Source organism: Vipera berus, assembly GCF_964194415.1.
Source record: "Vipera berus genome assembly, chromosome: 1".
NCBI classification, from domain to species: Eukaryota; Metazoa; Chordata; class Lepidosauria; order Squamata; family Viperidae; genus Vipera; species Vipera berus.
Window position 1 is genome coordinate 66,441,857 of NC_138202.1, and position 22,376 is coordinate 66,464,232.

Here is a 22,376-nt window from a genome sequence, read left to right on the forward strand (position 1 = left end):
AAGTGGTGTCCAGGTATATGTGAGCTTGTTCTGTATGCTTCACCAGAAGCAGAAGCTAGTATTTCAACCTATAATGATGAAACATGTACTGCAGGCCTCTGTAGTCCTCCCTCATTTGCTTTAGTGCAAGCTAAACACTTAGCAGTGTTTTCAAGTAGACTTCTCACATAAGGTATTTGATTGGGCTACCTCCACATTTGTTTCCTGCCATTGCAAGCCTGTGGTGCAGTGGTGAAGAGGAGGTATTTGATATACCCAGGAGGCTTCTGCAGACTGGAAAGAGCAGGGCCCCAAAACCCCTGGAAGCCTTTTTCTATTGTGCAAGTCCATCAAGAAAAAAATACCAGCCTTCTGCTTAGTTACTTCATCCTTTCATTGATATTCTGTCACTGGAAGTTATTTCTTTTCTCTTTTATCATGCTAAATTTTCCATCTGGGTGTATTTTTCAAACAATATTCTACATCCTAAGCAATATGTTTCCAGATGGTGCCTTTCAAAAAAAAATGAAGAATCTGGAACATGAATTTTGTGGTAAATGGAGAGTTCTTCTGACTTCTACTCTTTCACGATTCCTCAGTAATTGAATGGTAGTCAGTTGTAGCTTCTGGGTGATTTGGGTGATCTTCTGAACTGAACCATTTTCACTTCAGTTTGAGATGGAGACAACACAGATTCATCCCCAACATCCTGTGCCTGGGTTCAACAGTGAAGAATCACAGGGCAGAAAACACAGCTCTACACAGTCCTTTCAGCAGTTCCAAGAAGGCTCCATGCTCATTTTCACTACTCAGGTGACCCTGAGGACACAGACAAACCTCCAACTCTCTAAAAGAATGCAACTCACCAGAATATAAATCCTTCCATTCCCCACCATCCAGTGAGAGCTGAAGAAGCTTCTTGGATGAGAAGTGAAAAACAAGAAAGTCCAATTGCCTCTTGAAAAAGCCTCTTTGGGACAACCATGACCTGGATGACTGAGAATCTCCATAGACAATGAGGGTGGCCTACCTGTGTTCTGTTGTGCTTAATGCATCTATGAAAAGAACCTTACAGTTCTGAGGTAGCTACAAGATGTTGCTCTTCTTAACTCCTCAGAAAGGACAGTTCACAGCTCTAATGTGTCTGCTGCCTACAGGAGAAGATGACAGTCTTTTTCCTCCTTATTTAGAGAATAAAATAATGAATTTCTGATATGAAGAGGGTTTTGATTTGATTAGTCTCCTATTCTTACCCCTCAGTGCTCATCACTGATACTGCTATGAGAAGATTGCAATCACTGCCCAATTGATGAAAAAATGAAATATCTTCCATTTGCACCATTACATTTTTCACTTAGAATAGGAATATTCTAATTTTTATTTTTATTTAAATCATCCTTCCCCAAGTGAATACCCATTATTGCAAGATAGCATTTAGTTAAAAAGAACTTTGCATTCAGTAGGCAAGTGCCAGAGCGATGAGCTAACAGAGCTTTAAATACAAACTAAATAAGGAAGGATGACAGTTTCCATACGGTGGACTTGGTGATATTTTAAAAAATGCTCTGACAGTTAAAATTTCTTAGTTGTTTTCCATTTATTAAAATCTGGGCTGGAACATTAAGGGAGAACCCAATTTCTGCATTCTTCCTTATTCTGTACTACCCTCTCTCCAATTAGTAAAATTATTTCCCTATGTAATGCTGTTAAAAAATAGGTAAGTTCTATGGTTTATCAATTTCATTCTTCTTGAGAAATGTCCAAGTTTACCCAAGCACCTCACTTTCTTAAATTGAAAGACTGAAGTAATATTAATCTGTAGAGTTTAACTCTGTTGCTTCATAGATTCCAGTGCACTAAACGAGCTTGGAAAAAGAATAAATGTAAATATAAAGATGGGGGTGGGGTGCGGGGGAGAGAAAGAACAGAAAGCAAGAGATGAGAGGGCTGTTGTGCCAGGGTGGCATAACAATATTATCTACAATTATTATTATTATTATTATTATTATAATTCTATTGTGAGAGTTGAGAAGGATTCTTGTAGCTTTAACATATGGCCTGAGACTTTGGCATCTTGTTCCAGACCCATAGCGCCTTTCAGATTTTTAAACCTTTGTTTTCAATTTTCTGGTCATTTCTCAAATATACATCAATTTGGTCCTGTTTTCAAAAGGCAGTAAGGGAAAGGACATCATGCAAAGTTACTAATGTTTTACAAAGCTACTAATATTTTTGTCTTGGTACCATCTCCTAGCTGTAAAGTTCCATTCCAAATAATGTTTCATTACTCATTTGCTATAACAGAGCCACAGTATATTTTCTTGTTTGATGCGAAGTTCTACGGTGCCATTAGTAAAATTATTTGGAGAATTCTGCCAATGATAACACTTGCTATTTTTTTTTAATCCCATTTATATCCCGCCCTTCTCCGAAGACTCAGGGCGACTTACAATCTAAGAAGCACAAATCAATGTGCTTAGCAATAGCCTTCATTCTATGTATATACCTGCTTATTAGGGCTTTTGCCCCCCCCCCAGCAGCATTTTTACAAAGTCAGCTTATTGCCCCCAACAATCTGGGTCCTCATTTTACCTACCTCGGAAGGATGGAAGGCTGAGTCAACCTTGAGCCTGGTGGGACTTGAACCTGCACTAATTGCAGGCAGCTGGTGTTACTTAAGGAGGCATTAGCCCACTGTTCCACCAAGGCTCTTTTTTATTTGCAGTTCCCCAAAGCATGAAAGCCAGATTCTTGTGAACTTTCTTATAAATAAAAAATAATAATAACAATAGCAGCAAAATTGACTTCTTTTTCATCTTATCCTCACAGTTGATTAGTGGAGAGCATATTGGAGCACTAGCAATGAGTGAATCCAATGCTGGTTCTGATGTTGTCTCCATGAAGCTGAGGGCAGACAAAAAAGGTAAAAACTATTGCATATACATGGAAAAAAGTGTTTGTAAAAGGTATCTAATGTCCCTTGGACCTCCACTTTAACACATTAAGTTTTTTTAGATATTCTTTTATGTCCACACATTAACTATACTAGTTACGATGTATGTCTGAGCAATTCCCAAGCCAAAGGGCTTGGGATAATGCTGCAAAGCACAACTGAGCAAAAAAAAAAGGCTGATGAGCTACCACAGATGTGAATACAGCAGTTCTGTCTAAAGCAACTGTTGCTAGGCTAAATGCAGCTCACAATGTGTTATCCAACGTGGATCCTTATTGCCCTGTCCTCAGTTTCTCTATTTTTATTGGTCACTGCCAATCAACCCGCATCCCAGGCTATTGATTGTGAGTGGGAAAAGGTGTCCTTGATTTCCCCTTTCTGCAAATGTCCCCTGTACTTGTTGCATTCTGTTTAAAAAGCTCCATCAAGTTTCAAGCTTTGGGTGCAAAGTAGGCAAAGCCAGGAAATCCTCATTGCTGATGTAGAATTCCCCACCCCACCCCAATTTTGGCCCATCATTGCAATGGTGTAGAAGCATCATCTAGCTGAAGTTCATATAGATACATCAGCTTTGAAAGATATTACATCTGTCCAGGTTTATTTTGATATTTAAAATAATATCTCTGTGTCTTTCTGATATTCACATTTGCTTTCTCTTCAGATTTGAGTATTGGGTTTATTGGCAGGCATGGGGAACACAGGTTTCTGATTGTTTCAACCACTTTAAGCAAAAAATGTATGGAACAGAGTTGTGGGTTGAAAAATAAAGAGGTATGAGTGAGTCATAACTTCATAGTGTTTGAGATACACTGACCTGTTAGGCAGGCCTTTTAGCTGACTAATCCTTTGAAGAATGCTTTGTTTGCGTAGGACAATTCTGCTCCCCCCCCCCTTTTTTTTTTTTAAAGAAAACTGGCTGATTATGGAAAGAGCCAGCTCCAGAGCTAAGTTATATAGTAATTCTCTGTATCTAACCATAAAAATGATCTCATGAACACAGACATAAAAGTAAACAGGTATGCAGAATTTGAGAAAAAACATTCATGGAAATGTCAATTGGGAAGTATAAGGCTTTCTGTAAATACATAGTCTTTGGGTATTTTGTGAACCAGACAATTAAACAGTTCATCTTTCCTTTCCAGGGGATTATTTTGTTCTAAATGGGAACAAATTTTGGATTACTAATGGGCCAGATGCCGATGTTCTAATTGTTTATGCTAAAACAGACCCCAGTGCTGTTCCAACTTCTCACGGTATAACAGCATTCATTGTGGAAAAGGTAAGTTTCCAGGATTGTAAAAAAGTTTGTTTTCTTCTTCCATGTAAAATATTTTACGCATATTTATGGATATCATGTCCTTTCAACTGGATGCGAAAGAATTTATTTGTTAGGGGGAAACCAAGCCATGCTCCTGAATTCATTGAAACAACATTGTTTTCAAAATAAGAGGTCAGCAGTTCCTTCTTCTGTGGCCAATTTTACATATGAAACTTAAAAGGCCAGACTGCTGACCTCGCTTGAGTGTCCTGAGCAACAGAGTTAACTTTGGCAGAGATAGAGTTGTCTCTGTCCATATGGTAAGAAGAGTTCCTTAAAAACAGCTCTAAACTGGCAAGATTAGAACCTTAAAATAATAGATTTACCTTGTGATGTTTAAAATTCAGTGAGCTCGTGGAAGTTCTCTGAGTTTCTGAATTGGAACAACATATCCTACGTGATGATGTAAGAAAAGATGTAAACCTATTTGATGGCATTCTCATTTTAAAATAATTTTACAGTCATTCCCTTGTCCATCTTCTAATTGTGTAAAATAACAACTACTTTGCCACATCCGATAGGAAACTCTTGTTAGAAGGATTGAGCCGTGATGATTTTCTGTATGCATTATTCATAATTAGTGAATAATCCTGAAGCATCAGCCAACTATATATTGTAAACAGTTTAATAACTATTAAGAAAAAAATGAAATCAATAATCATCCCCACCTAAACATTTATATATTTCAGCAATTGCAAAATAATGAGTTCAAGGACCATAAATATGAAAACTCAGTTCTACCAAAAGGACATAAGGCTATATGAACAGAATATGCCATACCCCAGGGGTAGGCAACCTTGGCTCTTTGATGACTCATGGACTTCAACTCCCAGAATTCCTGAGCCAGCCATGCTGGCTCAGGAATTCTGGGAGTTGAAGTCCACGAGTCATCAAAGAGCCAAGGTTGCCTACCCCAGCATACCCATAAATCCACCTGATTTGTGTGTAGGCTGAGTCTGTGGTTTTTACACTTCTTGAACAAGTTGTTAAATTTTTGGAGCAATTGTATTTGGTGGTTTAATTGTTGTCACCTCAATAAATGTGGAAAAAGGAGAAAATAGACTTCAAGTTCTTTAAAATATTGTTGTGCACATTTTTTTTAAGATAGAAGAGATCCAGCACTGAATGAGTAGAAGGCAAGTTTCTTGAATGGAACATCAGAAATCAGGAAACTGGAGCAAGATTCCTTCATTTCATATCAGACTCATGAGCCCCAGAGTCTTTATAGTTTCAAATCTTTCAGAAAAGTTTTCTTTTAAGTGGGGACAGGCTGCTATGCAGGATAAAAGGAAAAATTCTGCTATATAAACCGTCTTCTGGCACAGGGTTGGATTTCACTCACTAGTAAGCCATTTACAGCCATTGTAAAACATCTCGTGAAAATCTGACAGGTTAACTCCCTGCCAAATAAAGAAATAATTACTGTTTTTCATTCAAATTACTGTATATAACAACCCTAATTCATTTAGAGGGCTATGTTACCTTGGAGTTTGGAGCAAGGGTGAAACTAACTCAAAATTAAACTTGTTTTGGCTTTGTGTTAAGAATTGGGTATATGTATGTTGATTTGTGGTCTCTGACTTGCTATCTCTGTAGGTGTGGGATATAAATGGGATTAAAATAAATAAAATAAATAAAATCTTTCTTTACCATGATGCCATTAATACACTTTTCATGAGTCATTTCTGTGATTAGCTCTTATTCCATACAGACTATTCAGTTGGAAGCTTTAAGAATTGTGGTTTGGTCTAACTTTAATGGAAGAAAATTTCCCTGTGCATTTTCTATCTTTGTTCTTCAGAATATGCCTGGTTTTAGCACAGCACAAAAACTGGATAAACTGGGAATGAGAGGGTCAAATACCTGTGAATTAATCTTTGAGGATTGCAAAGTTCCTGGTGAGTAACATAGCAGCTGTGCTACTTTCAGTTGTAATGACAACTCCCCTGTTTCTCTCTCCTTAGGTTTGTCTTTCCGAATGTTAAAATATTTTTGAAAACTGAAAATTCAAGTCAAAAATTGTTTCTCTATACTTAACCTCTTTTTTTCTTCTGAATCTCATTTTCCCTCCATCATTTCCCTTCTCCTCTCTTTTCTAATAACAATGATTTGTTTAAACAGACTCCTTTTTCTGGACATATTACTTATCAGCAATGATTTATTGATCTTTAAGATAGTGGACTCTATAGGGTATTTCTCGATCTTTAAGATGTCTGGATGTCTATTCCTAGAATTCCTCAGCCAGTTTGCTGAGGTTGGGGAACTCTGGGAGTTGAAGTCCAGACATGTTAAAGGAGCCAGGGTTGACAATTACTGCCTACAGTTTGTTTAAAACCATTCTAGTAATTCTGTCTCCTGATTTCCAAAGTAGTCTTACCTATTCCCATTCCATTCCCTTGTCTTCTAATTCCACCAGGTATGCCTAAATTCTCTGTCATGGGTCTTGCCTCCATCTACTTGATGAAATGAGTTAGACATATGTTTATGTCTGAGTAAATTTTAAAAGTGTTAAGAGTTAAGGTGCCACTGGCATCTTTATGTTAAAAACATTCAATAGAACCGCTCATGGTTAACATCATCCATTTTATCTTGATGAATATTCAGCATAGGGTTCAAGATTACAATTTCCTATATTTGATTTCAAGAGATGAAAAGAAATATCTTTCACTGGGTTTTCTCTGTGGATCCATTCCTTCCCATATTTGCTCATGGTACATGTTGTTAACGAGCTGCAGAAAAGGCCATCTTTATACTCTTGAAAATGCATCTTCTTGTTTTTTCAGATTTTATTGGCAGTAAAGTGGATTTCTGATTTCCATCTTTTTAGGTAGAATTGAGAACTTGTCGTTTCTATTTTGTAAAAAATAGATTCCATTTCCTCAGCTCAGTGGAAGGGAATGACAACAGGGTCACTTCCATAGCTATCCAACATTGACCTGTTCCAGTAATTTTCTGAGCTTTTAAGAGTTCTTTCACTTGGATCAAAGTGTATTTTAGAAATACAACTCTGTCACACATGGCTTTGTGTCATATTCTAGTGGATGTAACACAGGTTCCTTTGATCCCCAGCAGCATCCAGAGAATTATATTCTTAGGCCATATAGAAGGGGTGTCAAACTGCCAGCCTGTGGGCCGGTTGCATCACACGGAAGCTGCACCCACCCCAGCTCTGGCAATGCAAAAAAAGTCATGATATTTTTTTTAATCCCATTTATATCCCGCCCTTCTCCGAAGACTCAGGGCAGCCCACAATTTTTTAAGCACAAACCAATGAGCTCAGCAATAGCCCTCATTCTATGTATATGCCCGCCCATTACTAGGGCTTTCGCCCCCCCCCCCCAAGCGGCACCACCACAAAGTCAGCTTATTGCCCCCAACAATCTGGGTCCTCATTTTACCTACCTCGGAAGGATGGAAGGCTGAGTTAACCTTGAGCCTGGTGGGATGCGAACCTGCACTAATTGCAGGCAGCTGGTGTTACTTAAGGAGGCATTAGCCCACTGGTCCACCAAGGCTCATCACATGATATGGCGAGTTTGACACCCATGCCATATAGCAAAGGTGAAAAGCAGATTCAAAAGGCTCGTCTTGTATTCTGCTGAATGTATATCTATTCAAGGTTATTCTCTGAGATTCATTAACAGAATTAAGATACTGCTCTTTTTCTACATTTCACAAAGAATGCATTCACTCCATGTAATTGCATTATCTACAGTTTGCAACTGCTTTTTACTTATTGGGGGGGGAGTTATGCAAACAACACAGCTGCATATATTCCAAAATAACATCAGCTGCTGAGCCTTTTTTTCACCTTGTGATTCCACAGTTGTGTATCAGCATTGTTGTTGTTGTTGTTAGCTGCGAAGTCGTGTCCGACCCATGGCGACCCTATGGACAACATTCCTCCAGGCCTTTCTGTCCTCTACCATCTTCTGGAGTCCATTTAAGCTCACGCCTACTGCTTCAGTGACTCCATCCAGCCACCTCATTCTCTGTCGTCCCCTTCTTCTATTGCCCTCGATCTTTCCCAGCATTAGGCTTTTCTCCAGTGAGTCCTTCCTTCTCATTAGGTGGCCAAAGTATTTGAGTTTTAGCTTCAGGATCTGGCCTTCTAAAGAGCAGTCAGGATTGATCTCCTCTAGGACTGACCGGTTTGATCGCCTTGCAGTCCAAGGGACTCGCAGGAGTCTTCTCCAGCACCATAGTTCAAAGGCCTCAATTCTTTGGCGCTCAGCCTTTCTTATGGTCCAACTTTCACTGCCATACATTGCAACTGGGAAGACCATAGCCTTGACTATACGCACTTTTGTTGACAGTGTGATGTCTCTGCTTTTTAGTGTGCTGTCTAGATTTGTCATGGCTTTCCTCCCCAGGAGCAAGCGTCTTTTAATTTCTTGGCTACAGTCCCCATCTGCAGTGATCTTGGAGCCCAGGAAAATAAAATCTGTCACTACCTCCATTTCTTCCCCATCTATTTGCCAGGAATTGAGAGGGCCAGATGCCATGATCTTGGTTTTCTTAATGTTAAGTTTCAACCCAAGTTTTGCACTCTCCTTCTTCACCCGCAACAAGAGGCTCTTTAGTTCTTCTTCACTTTCTGCCATTAGAGTGGTATCATCTGCGTATCTTAGGTTGTTGATATTTCTTCCGGCAATCTTAATTCCAACTTTTGATTCATCTAGCCCTGCCTTTCTCATGATGTGCTCTGCATATAAGTTAAATAGGCAGGGCGACAGTATACAGCCTTGCCGGACTCCTTTCCCAATTTTGAACCAATCAGTGGTTCCATGTCCAGTTCTCACTGTTGCTTCTTGACCCGCATATAGGTTTCTCAAGAGACAAATAAGATGGTCTGGTACTCCCATCTCTTTAAGAACTTGCCACAGTTTGTTATGATCCACACAATCAAAGGCTTTAGCATAGTCAATGAAGCAGAAGTAGATGTTTTTCTGGAACTCCCTAGCTTTCTCCATGATCCAGCGTATGTTGGCAATTTGATCTCTAGTTCCTCTGCCTCTTCGAAATCCTGCCTGTACTTCTGGTAGTTCTCGATCCACATACTGTTGAAGTCTAGCTTGTAGGATTTTAAGCATGACTTTACTAGCATGAGAAATGAGTGCAATGGTGCGATAGTTTGAACATTCTTTGGCACTGCCTTTCTTTGGAATTGGAATGTAAACTGATCTTTTCCAATCCTGTGGCCACTGTTGAGTTTTCCAAATTTGCTGGCAAATTGAGTGTAGCACTTTTACTGCACTATCTTTTAAGATTTTGAATAGCTCAGCTGGAATACTGTCACCTCCACTAGCTTTGTTGTTGCTCAGCTTTTCTAAGGCCCACTTCACTTCACATTCTAGGATGTCTGGCTCGAGGTCAGTGACCACCTCATCGTGATTATCAGGGACATTAAGCTCATTCTTGTATAGTTCTTCTGTGTAATTTTGCCACCTCTTCTTAATCTCTTCTGCCTCTGTTAGGTCCCTGCCATTTTGGTCCTTTATCATGCCCATTTTTGCATTAAACGTTCCCTTCATCTCTCCAATTTTCTTGAAAAGATCTCTGGTCCTCCCTATTCTATTGTTTTCTTCTATTTCTTTGCACTGTTCATTTAAGAAGGCATTCTTATCTCTTCTAGCTATTCTCTGGAATTCTGCATTCAATTGGGCATATCTATGTTTTTCTCCCTTGCCTTTCGCTTCCCTCCTTTCCTTAGCTATTTGCAAAGCTTCCTCAGACAGCCATTTTGCTTTCTTACATTTCTTTTTCTTTGGGATGGTTTTGGTTGCTACCTGTTGTACAATGTCGCGAACCTCTGTCCATAGTTCTTCAGGCACTCTGTCTATCAGATCTAATTCCTTAAATCTATTTGTCACCTCTACTGTATATTCAACAGGGATATGATTTAATTCATACCTGAGTGGCCTAGTGCTTTTCCCTACTTTCTTCAGTTTAAGCTTAAACTTTGCAAGGAGAAGCTCATGGTCTGAGCCACAATCAGCTCCTGGTCTTGTTTTTACTGACTGTATAGAGCTTCTCCATCTTTGGCTGCAGAGCATATAGTCAATCTGATTTCTGTGATGACCGTCTGGTGATGTCCATGTGTAGAGCCGTCTCTTGGGTTGTTGGAAAAGAGTGTTTGCTATGACCATCGTATTCTCTTGACAAAATTCTATCAGCCTGTGCCCTGCTTCATTTTGTACTCCAAGGCCAAACTTGCCTGTTATTCCGGTTATCTTTTGGCTTCCTACTTTAGCATTCCAATCCCCCATGATGATAAGGACATCATTTTTTGGTGTTAGTTCTATAAGGTGCTGTAGGGCTTCATAGAACCGGTCAATTTCATCCTCTTCAGCACTGGTGGTTGGGGCATAGACTTGGACTACTGTGATATTGAATGGTTTGCCTTGGATTCGAACTGAGATCATTCTGTCATTTTGAGGATTGTATCCCAGTATTGCTTTTCCTACTCTTTTATTGACTATGAAGGCTACTCCATTTCTTCTGAGGGATTCTTGCCCGCAGTAGTATACCTGGTGGTCATCTGAATTAAATTCACCCATTCCTGTCCATTTTAGTTCGCTGATACCTAAGATGTCGATGTTCAGTCTTGTCATCTCTTGTTTGACCATGTCCAGCTTTCCTTGATTCATGGATCTTACATTCCAGGTTCCTATGGAGAAAAAATCTTTACAGCATCGGACTTTCCTTTCACCACCAGACACATCCACAGCTGAGCGTCCTTTCGGCTTTGGCCCAGTCGCTTCATTCTTTCTGGCGCTACTAGTACTAGCCCTCTGCTCTTCCCCAGTAGCATATTGGACGCCTTCCGACCTGAGGGGCTCATCTTCCAGCGTCATATCGTTTTGCCTTTTGGTACTGTCCATAGGGTTTTCATGGCAAAGATACTGGAGTGGGTTGCCATTTCCTTCTCCAGTGGATCACGTTTTGTCAGAACTCTCGGCTATGACCTGTCCGTCTTGGGTGGCCCTGCACGGCATAGCTCATAGCTTCATTGAATTACGCAAGCCCCTTCGCCACGACAAGGCAGTAATCCATGAAGGGGGTATCAGCATTAACAAGGGGTAAAGATACACTTCCTTCACTGTCGCTTTCTTTGGTATGTTTAAAACCAGGTTGTTAGTACAGTACTGTAGCTTTTAATATTAGAATTAACTTATATTGGACACAACAGGTTTCCATTGTTGCTAATTTATTTATAATTTGATTTTATCACCCTGACACTGAGATTTGCACGTTTAATTATTATTTGTCAAGATATGTAAGAAACTGGCTTTGTAACTACTTTTTCTTTGTTGCTAAACAATAGTATTGGTTAAAAATGTAATTCTCTCTATATCACACATTGCTGTGTATAGGTAGGCTTACACATAACCTCTCCATGGTGCATTTCTTTTCTGAATCAGTGTTGAAGGTATACAAGTAACCAATTTCCCTTTGTCTATTAAAGCTAAGAATATATTGGGACAACTAAGTAAAGGAGTCTATGTGTTGATGAGTGGCTTGGATCTAGAGAGACTCATTCTGAGTGGTGGACCACTGGGGTAAATATGAGTTTATTTTATTATCCTGAGAACATTGTGATACTTTATCAAGTTCTCTTAGCTGGTGGTAATGATTCCTTATGTAAAGTATTATTCACAGGAGAAATTATTCCAGTATTTCAATTAGTCTTTTTTACTTTGCTTTTCTTACATTAAGTCTCCTTATCTTTAAAATTATTTTTAAGCAACCTGTTTATACTAACCCGGGATGCGGTGGCTCAGTGGGTTAGGACGCTGAACTTGTCGATCAGATGGTCGGCAGTTTGGCGGGTCGAATCCCGAGTGCCGCGTAACAGAGTGAGCGCCTGTTACTCGTTCCAGCTTCTGCCAACCTAGCAGTTCGAAAGCACGTAAAAATGCAAGTAGAAAAATAGGGACCACTACGGTGGGAAGGTAACAGCGTTCCGTGCACCTTTGGCGTCTAGTCATGCCAGCCACATGACCACGGAGACTTCCTCGGACAAGCGCTGGCACTTCGGCTTTGAAACGGAGATGAGCACCGGCCCCTAGAGTCGGAAACGACTAGCACGCATGTGCGGGGGAACCTTTACTTTTACCTTATACTAACCCACAGTTGCTCCCCCTCCCCTCACAATTGTCTCCAGGAGCAAAGGAGCCATCGTGATTTTTACAGCTTTGAGGTGATTTATTCGAAGCAATGACTTATAAGTCCAGTTGTTGCTATTAAGACCTATGAAAACAGTGGCTGAGATAATTGTATCATTACTGTCTCTCTAATCATTTGAGGGGACGTTCAGTTCACGAGTTGCCCATAAAGCTGGTCCTATACAGTCCATTACTTTTTTAAGGAGACTGACAACACTGAAGGGCTGCATTTTACATTTTTTTAAAAAAATAAAAAATAAAAATAGTATTCGGAGGGTTACAGAACAGCATGAAGTAACGAAGAGATCATCACCAGAGTGAGTTTCCACCGAAGTGACATTGTCATTTCTAAGTATTGTTTTTAAAGGTTTGAGTTAAGAGACTTGTGCAATTATGCTACTGCTTGAATGGAAAGAAAAATCATGCTGCCAATCATAGCCCTTTTTCTGCCAAACTTTGGCAGCATGAAGGGAAAGGGATACTAAAATACGGGTGTTCAGGGAAGAGGATACCAGAGGGACAGCAGGCAGTATGCAGTGTGTGTGTGTGGGGGGGGGGGGTGTTGTCCTAATATGACATATTAAAAGGGAAGCAATGTCTGAACTTTTTAAAATACAGCTGCACAATACAGAGATGCAGTCTTCTATTTGCAGTGCTGGATATCTTTATGCTTTCAAAGAACCCTGTATAAGACACCATAACAAAGTATTTCAGGTCAAATTTGAGTAAGATAAGGTTAATCTAATTTATTCTTATCTGCAGAGTATTGCAGCCTACCATAATTTCTTGCTGCCTAATCAGTGAATCATAATATAGTAATACTGCAGTTCAGCGTTCCATGAGCAGAATGAAAACCACATGAGACCAAGTCTTCTAATGAACCCTTAAATAGAGAAGCTGGAGGCTATAATTCCCTCCTCCCCCAGATTTTGTTTTTCCCCCAGCATTGGTTTTGTCTCATTTTTCAAAAAAATTACTTTGAGTTGCATTTTTCAAGTGTGCATAATATTTTAATGATGCTTACTTAGCAGATATACTCTTTGGTCCCAACTTCATAATCTTTTTTAATTACTTGAAATATTTTATATTAAGTTTCAATGATATAAATGTTAATTATTTGAAATCAAATATCATTATTAAGATTCCCTTCATCCTTCCCAACACACACATTTCTATTTGCCTAATTTCTGTATTGAATTCCCCTAGTTTATCCTGAGGAAATTGAAAGTTTGCTAATTTAATACATTATTACCTAATTGTAGGAAAAAGAAGGGTCATACTACCTAGTCAGATAACTGTACGTTTTAGTCTTTTGTTTTATGGTCTGATTTAGAAGACTTTCCCAACATGGAGTACTTACTTTTCTTTTTTAATTTTGACGAGAAAAAGGTTATCATAATAGCCTCCGTCCTGTTACAATCGCTACACTTGCAAAATGGACCAACACAGTTTTATATAGCTCTGTAACCTTTCCAAAATATATTATTTTCCTTTTCAAAATATACTATTATACTGAAATGCTTAAGAGGACATGATAGGTTCAAGGCATTTCTTAATATTTGGTCTATTTCTTTTAATCACTTGCTACTGCTCGTCTATCTTGTTTTTCTTCGTGCCCTTTTAGTTTCATGGTTTTCTGGATTCACTATGTTTTTCGTTGAATTTTTATGGGCCACCTTTTCAGAGATATGCTATAAATTCGTAAAATCAGTTTTACTGCACTTGTTTCCCTTGCAGAATCATGCAGGCAGTCCTAGACCATGCTGTTCCGTATCTGCATATCAGAGAAGCATTTGGGCAGAAAATTGGCCACTTCCAGGTAAGCATAATGAAAGTGACACCAATTGACTTCCAGGGAAGAATTCAATAGTTGGCTAGTATCTGATCATCAATAAGAACCATATTAAATAGATTTTGGATTAATTGGCTTTTAATTGTTTCCACCCTAGTTACGTTGATGTTTGCAGTCTAAGGAACAAAGTACAAAGCCATTGTACTTTTCCCCTCACTTTAATTGTTGGATGATTCAAAGTAAGAGAATATGGCATTTTACTGCTAGAATATTCTTAAAATTGAAATATAGTGTCTTTGGGAAGCAACATTTGGATTTGATTTACTCATTATGTTGCTTCCATACACTCACTGCCCAGGATAGTTGGAAGTTAGGGACTATGTAAATTTAACAAACAAGTAACTATTTTAGTTTGCAGCTCCCTTTTTGGAGAATAAGTAGGATTTGGATTTTCAAAGTACTTTGGCACTACAGAGGTTACTGTGATTCAAAGGATGTTGGATTTTATCCAATTACTGTTAATCACCATTTTCCGGTAATAACTGTTCTTCCAGTGACATTTCACTAAGGCTTGCTAATCCAACACAAGTAGTTCTTGCTTCTATTTCATTTTGCACTTTGATTTGTGGACAGCAGCTGGAAATGTATGTTACTTCTATCTTCTATATACCAATAATGAAATATCTTTTTAATTTTTCCTTTCTTTACTGCTGTTACAGGACTGAGTATAGGAATGTTCAGGAACGGAAGCCAGTGTAATACAGGTTTTTAGACATAACATTTGAAAATAACCTCAAACATTTTGCTTTTTTCACCTTTTTATACTGTTGTATATAGTTGATGCAGGGTAAAATGGCTGATATGTATACCCGGTTGATGGCATGCCGGCAGTATGTATATAACGTAGCAAAGGCTTGCGATCAAGGACATTTCAATGCAAAGGTGAGTTTGTGGAGAATATTGTGGTACTGTTTTTATTTTATTTTAGCTTTTATATCTTATATTTCTATTCATAACACAAACTGAGAAAGAAAAATAAATTACTGCACAATAAAGCAGTAAAATTCATAACTGTGCAATTTATCAGAAAATCAGTTTTTTTAAAAAAAAGAGATTCAACAACTTAATGTTTGATTCAGTAATTACTAAATGGATTATTTGTTCAAAATAATAACCACTTTTGCCCATCTTACCAAATGAGTTTCCCAGACTGTGAGTCTACTTATAAAATATTTCTAATTCCCACACAACTTATCCTGTATTTTGTTTCGCCAGGAGTACGTTAAGTTTTAGTACTACTGGAAATTAAGAGACAAGAAATATAACATATTTTAAATATCCTGTTTTCCATTTAGGTTTGCACCTATCTACAAAAGGTTTATTTACGGCTGTAGCATAAGAAGTCACTAGAGTAGGTTTGGTGTCCTTTAAAAAGCGCTAACCATGGCATGAACAACATGGCTATTCCTTTGTTCTCCCATTGCTCAAAACCTGCCACAGCTTGTTACCTTGCTCCTCATGAGGAGCAACTATCTGGAGCACTTGTGGCCAATCTCCCATCCTCTCTTTGTCCAGAGAGGTTTGAGCAGCTGTTCTGCTCATGTAATGGAATATGTGGATGATTCTGAGAAACGGGGAAAGAGATGTTGCCTAGGAAGCAATCAGAAGAGAGAGGCAGGAGACCTCAGTGGCTTAACAGTCAGAAAAGGAAATTAATGAAGGACCTGCCCTAATGCGTCAAGCAGTTAAAAGCAGCGGTGGGAGGTCTGTACTTTCAAACTTGCAATATTCTCTTAATGTAGCCTTGCAATAAAGTATAATTAGTTCATTTTGTGTTTCCTGTCTGGTTTACCTGGGACGGCTGACACCTCACTGGCTGTTTGTTTTCTGCCGCAGTCATTGATTTCATTTTTCACAGAGTTGTCTTTTATCTGCCATTTCTTCTTTTGAAAGTCCAGATATATAACAATTCTCTCATAAGAAAACAATAAATTTTGCTATAATGATTATATACATTTAAATGTACAGTGGGACATGGAAATAAATATGCAATTCTGCTGGGTTATTTTTCAGATTAGAATTGTTTTGCATCCTTTTATTTCAGTGCAAGTGATCTTGTCTTCTTCTTCAGGACTGTGCGGGAGTGATCCTCTATTCTGCAGAATGTGCTACTCAAGTTGCTTTGGATGGAATCCAGTGTTTAGGTAAGAGTGGAGATACCTGACTGTTCCACTAGACCACAGGTCTGCAACCCGTGGCTCCAGGGCCTCATGCAGCTCTTTCAGCCATCTCCTGCGGCTCCCAGTCCTCTGCCATGTGCAGTCCAAAAAAAAAGTGGGACTAAAAAAGTTCAACCAATCAATTCAAATATGCAGGGTAGGTGCATATCTCGCCTTGGCTCCACTCTTCAGTCAAACCCTGTTCTGCGCATGCGCGTATGTACGCTCATGTGCACACATTTTTTGCGGCTCCCAGTTTTTCCTTTTGTGAGGGAACCGGTTCCGAGTGGCTCTTTCACTGTTTCAGGTTGCTGACCCCTGCACTAGACCAACTAAGTAAAAGTTTGCATATCATTATATAGTTACGTCCATCTCATCTTTACTGATTTCCATTGTATATCTCATAATTTAAGTTTCTTTTCAAATGGATTTAATACTAATTAGCATGCAAGCTTTCTTTGCATATGCATACATTATTGTTGTTGTTATGAAGGCAATTCGGAAATGAACCTCCGTTTGGTTATCAATGACAGACACTTGCAGATACAGAACTTTTATTATACACGTTAGAAAATTATAACATTACATTACTTTTCAACATAATTATCATTCAAATGGAGGCATTTGTCATAACGTCTTAGAAGTTTTGAAATTCCTTAGTAGTAGTCACTCGGCACCAAATCTGGGCTATGGGGGAGATGATCAAAAACATCCCAACGAAACTGCTTCAAAAGTTCTTGGGTATGTCTAGCGGTGTGTGGGTGAGCATTATCGTGAACCAACACCACACTGGAAGTGGTGCCATCGAAAATCCCACCAAATGTGAAGATGACAAAGGAGTACTGCTAGTGAACTTCAGGGAGTGTGGTTCAACCATCAATTCAGAAATGTGCTGTGAAACATTACGAACTCAGATGAGCCTCCATAGTAAGCATCGGGGCATGCTGACTTCTAGTGTGGTGTTGGTTCACGATAATACTCGCCCACACACTGCTAGATGCACAACAACAACCTGGTGAAGTGAGTGGGGCTGAGAGAGAGTGACTGGCCCAAGGTTACCCATTTGGCTTTCATGGCTAAGGTGGAACTAGAACTCAGGGTCTTCCATTTTCTAGCCCGGTACCTTAACCACTAGACCAAATGGCTTCTCTTTTAACCTACTGTCAGGATTCTTGTCCCTCATTTAACATTTAGATCTTTTCCTTTCATTTCAGGGGGAAATGGCTACATCAATGATTATCCCATGGGACGTTTTTTGCGTGATGCTAAATTGTATGAAATTGGGGCAGGGACAAGTGAGGTGCGCAGAATAATAATTGGTCGGTCATTTAATGCTGCATTTGTTTAATAAGACTGTTGTAAAGAAGAATTGAACTTCAAACCAGGATGCCTTCTTTCCAAATCTTCAACCACACACAACTGTTGTTCTGCATCTGGATACTAGAATATCCACCCCATTTATCCTTTTTTTAATTATTATGCTGCTAAATTTAAGGACATGTTACAGTTGTAGTGGAACAGAATAGGCAGTTTGAGTGGAAGATGTGAATAGTATTCAAGTCTTATTGTAGAAGACTGAGATTTCATCCAGTTTGAAACATTGCCTATGTGGGAATCACTGACGTGTCACTTTTATGAATGGAAATAGTGGAGCTCTAATGCACCCTATTTCCAAAATGCTAGCAGAATGCATGAGGATCTTTGATTACTGGGTTTTGTGAAATTTTAGGTATCTTTTGAATATTAAAGAGGCTATTATTAAAACATTGTTAAAATATGAGGTATGTATTTCTGTGTATTCTGTCTCAGTATTAATTGAAGTATATTAGCACCACATGAAGCTTGCAGTTATTGATGGACTGCCATTTCATGTTTAATTCTTGTCAGAGTATCACTATCACTCCAGAAGCAATTAAAATATTAAGCAGCTGCTTCACTAGGAGATAGTTGGTTCTCTTGAAAATTTCCCCTTGATTAATACAGGATATTGTAAGAAGGGAAAGGACCAAATGTTTTGTGTTATGCCAGTGTTTCTGTGGAACAGGCAAGAAAAATTCTTTTTCCAAATTCAGGAGAAATCTTTGACTTAACCAGCAGCACACAGTATACATTTTTTTTAAAAAAAAATACCCATATCCAATTTTTCCTTCTTAACTAAGTTGTAAATAAAAAAGCTTTGTTGCTCCTGATCTAACCTATTTTTAATTGCAATGCAATCCATATGATTAAATTAATTCTACATTCTAGAAATCAGTGCCTGACGTAAAAATGCATTTGAGAATCTCAATGGAATAATTATATATTTCACAGACTCGATATAGGATCCCTGAAAATGTTAATTTTTAAAAGGAAGTATTACATATTGAAGGTGAGAGCTTCCAATACAGTACTGTTAAATTGCAGCACATATATATTCCGTAACAATCCAGTTATGGTTTTTCCATATCACATATTAGCCTGTGAACTTTGGCTTCATCTTTTTAAAGTATGCAGCATGGAAGCAATTACTCAATATAGAAATGAAGTTTTAAAATGCAACAGTGCAACAGTGTAACTTTCTCTTAACTGTTGAGCTCAAAAATCAATTACAATATTTTTTCTTAAAGATCAAGAAGTGTCATAATATCATAATTTTATCACTCCTATTGAACTGTAATTAATATAGCCAATCAAGCAAGGGATTATTAATAATTCAAATCAAGCTGGAATCTGGTTCCAAAATTTGCCACATGGTATCTGGAGTTAAGGAAAAAAACGTAACTCTTTAAAAAGCATTTAATCAATCCTATGAAAGTTTTCATAGGTCACTATGAAGAATATATTGATCTTTTTTATACAAAGGGTTCTTTCTATTCTTTTAAGTTGCTTTTGCTGTCGTAAGACATGGGGAAATTGCTGGTTAATTTGTGGCTTTGTAAGATCACTAGTATTAATAAACAATTATAAAACAAAGATATTGCTTCTCTGTTTATGCATCAACTGTTAGCATGTCTATTTCCTCCAGCAGAAAGTGGGTAAAAATTTCTATATTCATTTACATTACATCATCATAAACAAAAGTTTGAATCCTCCCTCATTCTGTGGAGGCAAAAGATGTTCCTTTTTTAGCTATAATAACTCTTCCTTCAATATTGTCTTATAATCATTAAAAGTTATTGGAATATTGGTCAGATTTCAAAACATTAATTTCCTGGGGAATTTCAACTGTCATTTGAAATTATATCAATATTTCTATTATTGTATTACTTTACAAGAGATACATGGCATATTCATACATTTAACTCAACCCTTTTTAATTTATTGTTTAGATCAGGGCTTTTCAACCAGTGGTACAGGTACCACTTGTGGTACATTGGCACCTGGCAGGTGGTACGCGACCATCCTAGAAAAGTGGTAGTGGGGGAGGGGAATGAGCTGAAGCCTGAGCGAGAGACGGCTGAAGCTACAGGGCTGTCAGGGCTCAGTGGAAGCGCCAGAATCAGTGCCAGGCTCCAGCTGGAGCTCGGCACTGATCCTGATGCTTCTGCTGAGCCCAGAAGCGCCAATTAGCTGGAATGTTGCAGCATCTCCAGGGTCTTGTGATTTACATTCAGATGCTTGGCAACTGATTCATATTTATGACCGTCACAGTGTCCCAGGGTCATGTGAAGTGACCAAAACCTGCTGCAACCACCCAGCACATGGGGGGGTGGGAATAAAAACCAAACACCTCCCCACCCCACCCCCGCTGCCAATTCTCAACAGAAATGTTCACAACAATGAAAACCTCAGACAGGAGGAAGAGCACCGCTGGGCGGGCAGGCAGGTGTCTTGCTCGGCTGTGGCTTGGGGGGCACTTTTTTCAGTGCCATTGTAACTTCGAACAGTCACTAAGCGAACTGTTGTAAGTCGAGGACTAACTGTACTTCATCATTTTTTTCCTTTTTTTTTGGTCATCAAGTTTTTGACACCTTGCTAGGCGACTGGTGGTACTCGGATGTTGCCATATCTTAAAAGTGGTACAATGGGTGAAAAGGTTGAAAAACCCTGGTTTAGATCTTTTATTTTTATTCTATGGATTTCAGGTTTGGCTCCTGATTTCCTTGTACATTATCCTGAAAGCTATTTATTATAGAGCAACCAATTTTAGAATAAATGTATAAACAGACTGGGCTAATGTGTGTCATATTTCACACAATACTCCATAATAATTGCATTCAAGATTATAGGAAGAAGCATAGGGACATGACAATGTCATCTACTGTATTTAATTTTTTTTATCTTATATGTGATGTTATGCAATATTATACAGCATGTTTGTTGGCCTATTAAATGCATTTTCAGGTGCAGGTTGATGCTGGGTAATTTGCTAGTTCACAGGCAAAGTTTGTAGCCTATCGCATGAATGAATTCCTTACTTGAGATTTAGTATAGCACTAAAGTCCTTAAACAAGATTCTGAATCAGTCTTCCAGAATATACTACCAGCAGATAAAAGTGACACATGTGCTACCAGAGTTCATTTGTTTTTTAAATATCTCATAAGTTCTCTGTACTTCACAAACTGATCACAAACTTACTATTTAGGATACTGTCTAATCAACCATTTATATTGGTATAATTTTATCTACTTAAAAATACATACCTATATATAAATCATAGTTTTGATACTACCGTAGAAATGTGAGATAGAAAAGCCCTAAATAAAAAGTGGCTGGAATATTGTCTGCACATCATTTACTCTAATATCTTGTCCCATAAGAGCTTTTAATTGTCTCGCCTAAAGCATGTAATTAACATTGTTTCAAAAGTAGTAGGCTGATCCTAACCACATAAGGCAAGCTGTGCTTTGTTTTGCTCATGATAGCAACTATAGTTGTCCAAATGATAATCTTGTATGACACCTGACATACCAAATATTTGGTACTGCAAGGATCCATTCCCCCTCAATTATGCAAAAGAAACCAGCCCAACAACTAAGAACTCTGTCCATATTTGCATCTTACTCATGGGAGATCTATTTAAAGAATTATTTAGAATTTTAGATTGCTTTTATTCATTTTCCCTATTATGAAAACTGATTTCAATAATTTAATGAAATCTGTTGTGCTTTGTTTAATGCATTTGTTTTTATAGAATTTCTTCTGTTGCATGTGCACATTTTTAAAAGACAATTGGCAGGCAGATTGTGGTTCCCATTTTTTTGCAAGAGCAGGCTTGTTCTTTAGAGCCATTGACTGTAGCTTGAGAATATCGCACAGTATCTTCTCTGAGGAATCACTACAGAAAGATTGGGAAGACATATCACTTCAGTGTAAAGGAATTAACAACTGTGAAGAGCAAACAAAACCATCATTCATTGAGCAGACCATATTGTGGAGGTGGGAGGTGGTGTGAGGATTACTGCTAGCAGAGTTAGGATCTTTCCACTTGCACCTGCTGTTCTATGAAAGGCTAATACTGAGGCCCAGTTGTCAGACTGAATGAAAAAGCCTGAGCAGTTCTCCAGATGAAAAAAAACAGAAGGCACGCATCCTGTCTGCACATGGAGTTCATGCAGCAGTGGAAGGGCAGGGAGGTAAGTTCAATGAAGATGAGATGACGGGCTGAATGATGCACACTGTTATTAAGCATCAGTCATATGGAAAACAGCTAGTTATGGAAAGAGGAGAAAGGATGGTATTTGTAGCAGGATCTTTAAGCAAACAAGCTGCCGCTTTTGTAAAATTAACAAAGATCCTAACACCTTCTGCGTATAAACATAAATGAGGATGTTCACACTTCTTGCCATGAATTCTCTATAGAGAAATGCGCACATACCAGTGCAAACATGTTAACTTGCTATGCGTACAGCTTGCCTAAAGCTGATTGCAAGCCAGAATCCAATCTGGCACATGCATTTGAAACCTAGAGCTGCCGCAGGTGCTGGTTCGGAGATCCAAATCCCTCCGTACCAGCATGCATAAGCC

At 38.6% G+C, this 22,376-nt stretch overlaps 1 protein-coding gene across 3 annotated transcripts in view; it reads left to right on the forward strand.

The window, feature by feature from the left end:
• The window catches only part of IVD (isovaleryl-CoA dehydrogenase), a 30,794-nt gene extending 12,176 nt beyond the window's left edge, over positions 1–18,618 (forward strand). For all 3 annotated transcript variants that reach the window (XM_081313790.1, XM_081313791.1, XM_081313792.1), the window contains 8 exons: positions 2,809–2,902; positions 4,075–4,211; positions 6,052–6,148; positions 11,719–11,812; positions 14,156–14,237; positions 15,048–15,152; positions 16,342–16,414; positions 17,644–18,618. In XM_081313790.1, the coding sequence (XP_081169916.1) occupies positions 2,809–2,902; positions 4,075–4,211; positions 6,052–6,148; positions 11,719–11,812; positions 14,156–14,237; positions 15,048–15,152; positions 16,342–16,414; positions 17,644–17,777 (816 nt within the window). In that variant the 3' untranslated portion in view covers positions 17,778–18,618. The remainder of the gene's footprint in view (positions 1–2,808; positions 2,903–4,074; positions 4,212–6,051; positions 6,149–11,718; positions 11,813–14,155; positions 14,238–15,047; positions 15,153–16,341; positions 16,415–17,643) is intronic.
• Positions 18,619–22,376: the final 3,758 nt, after the last annotated feature.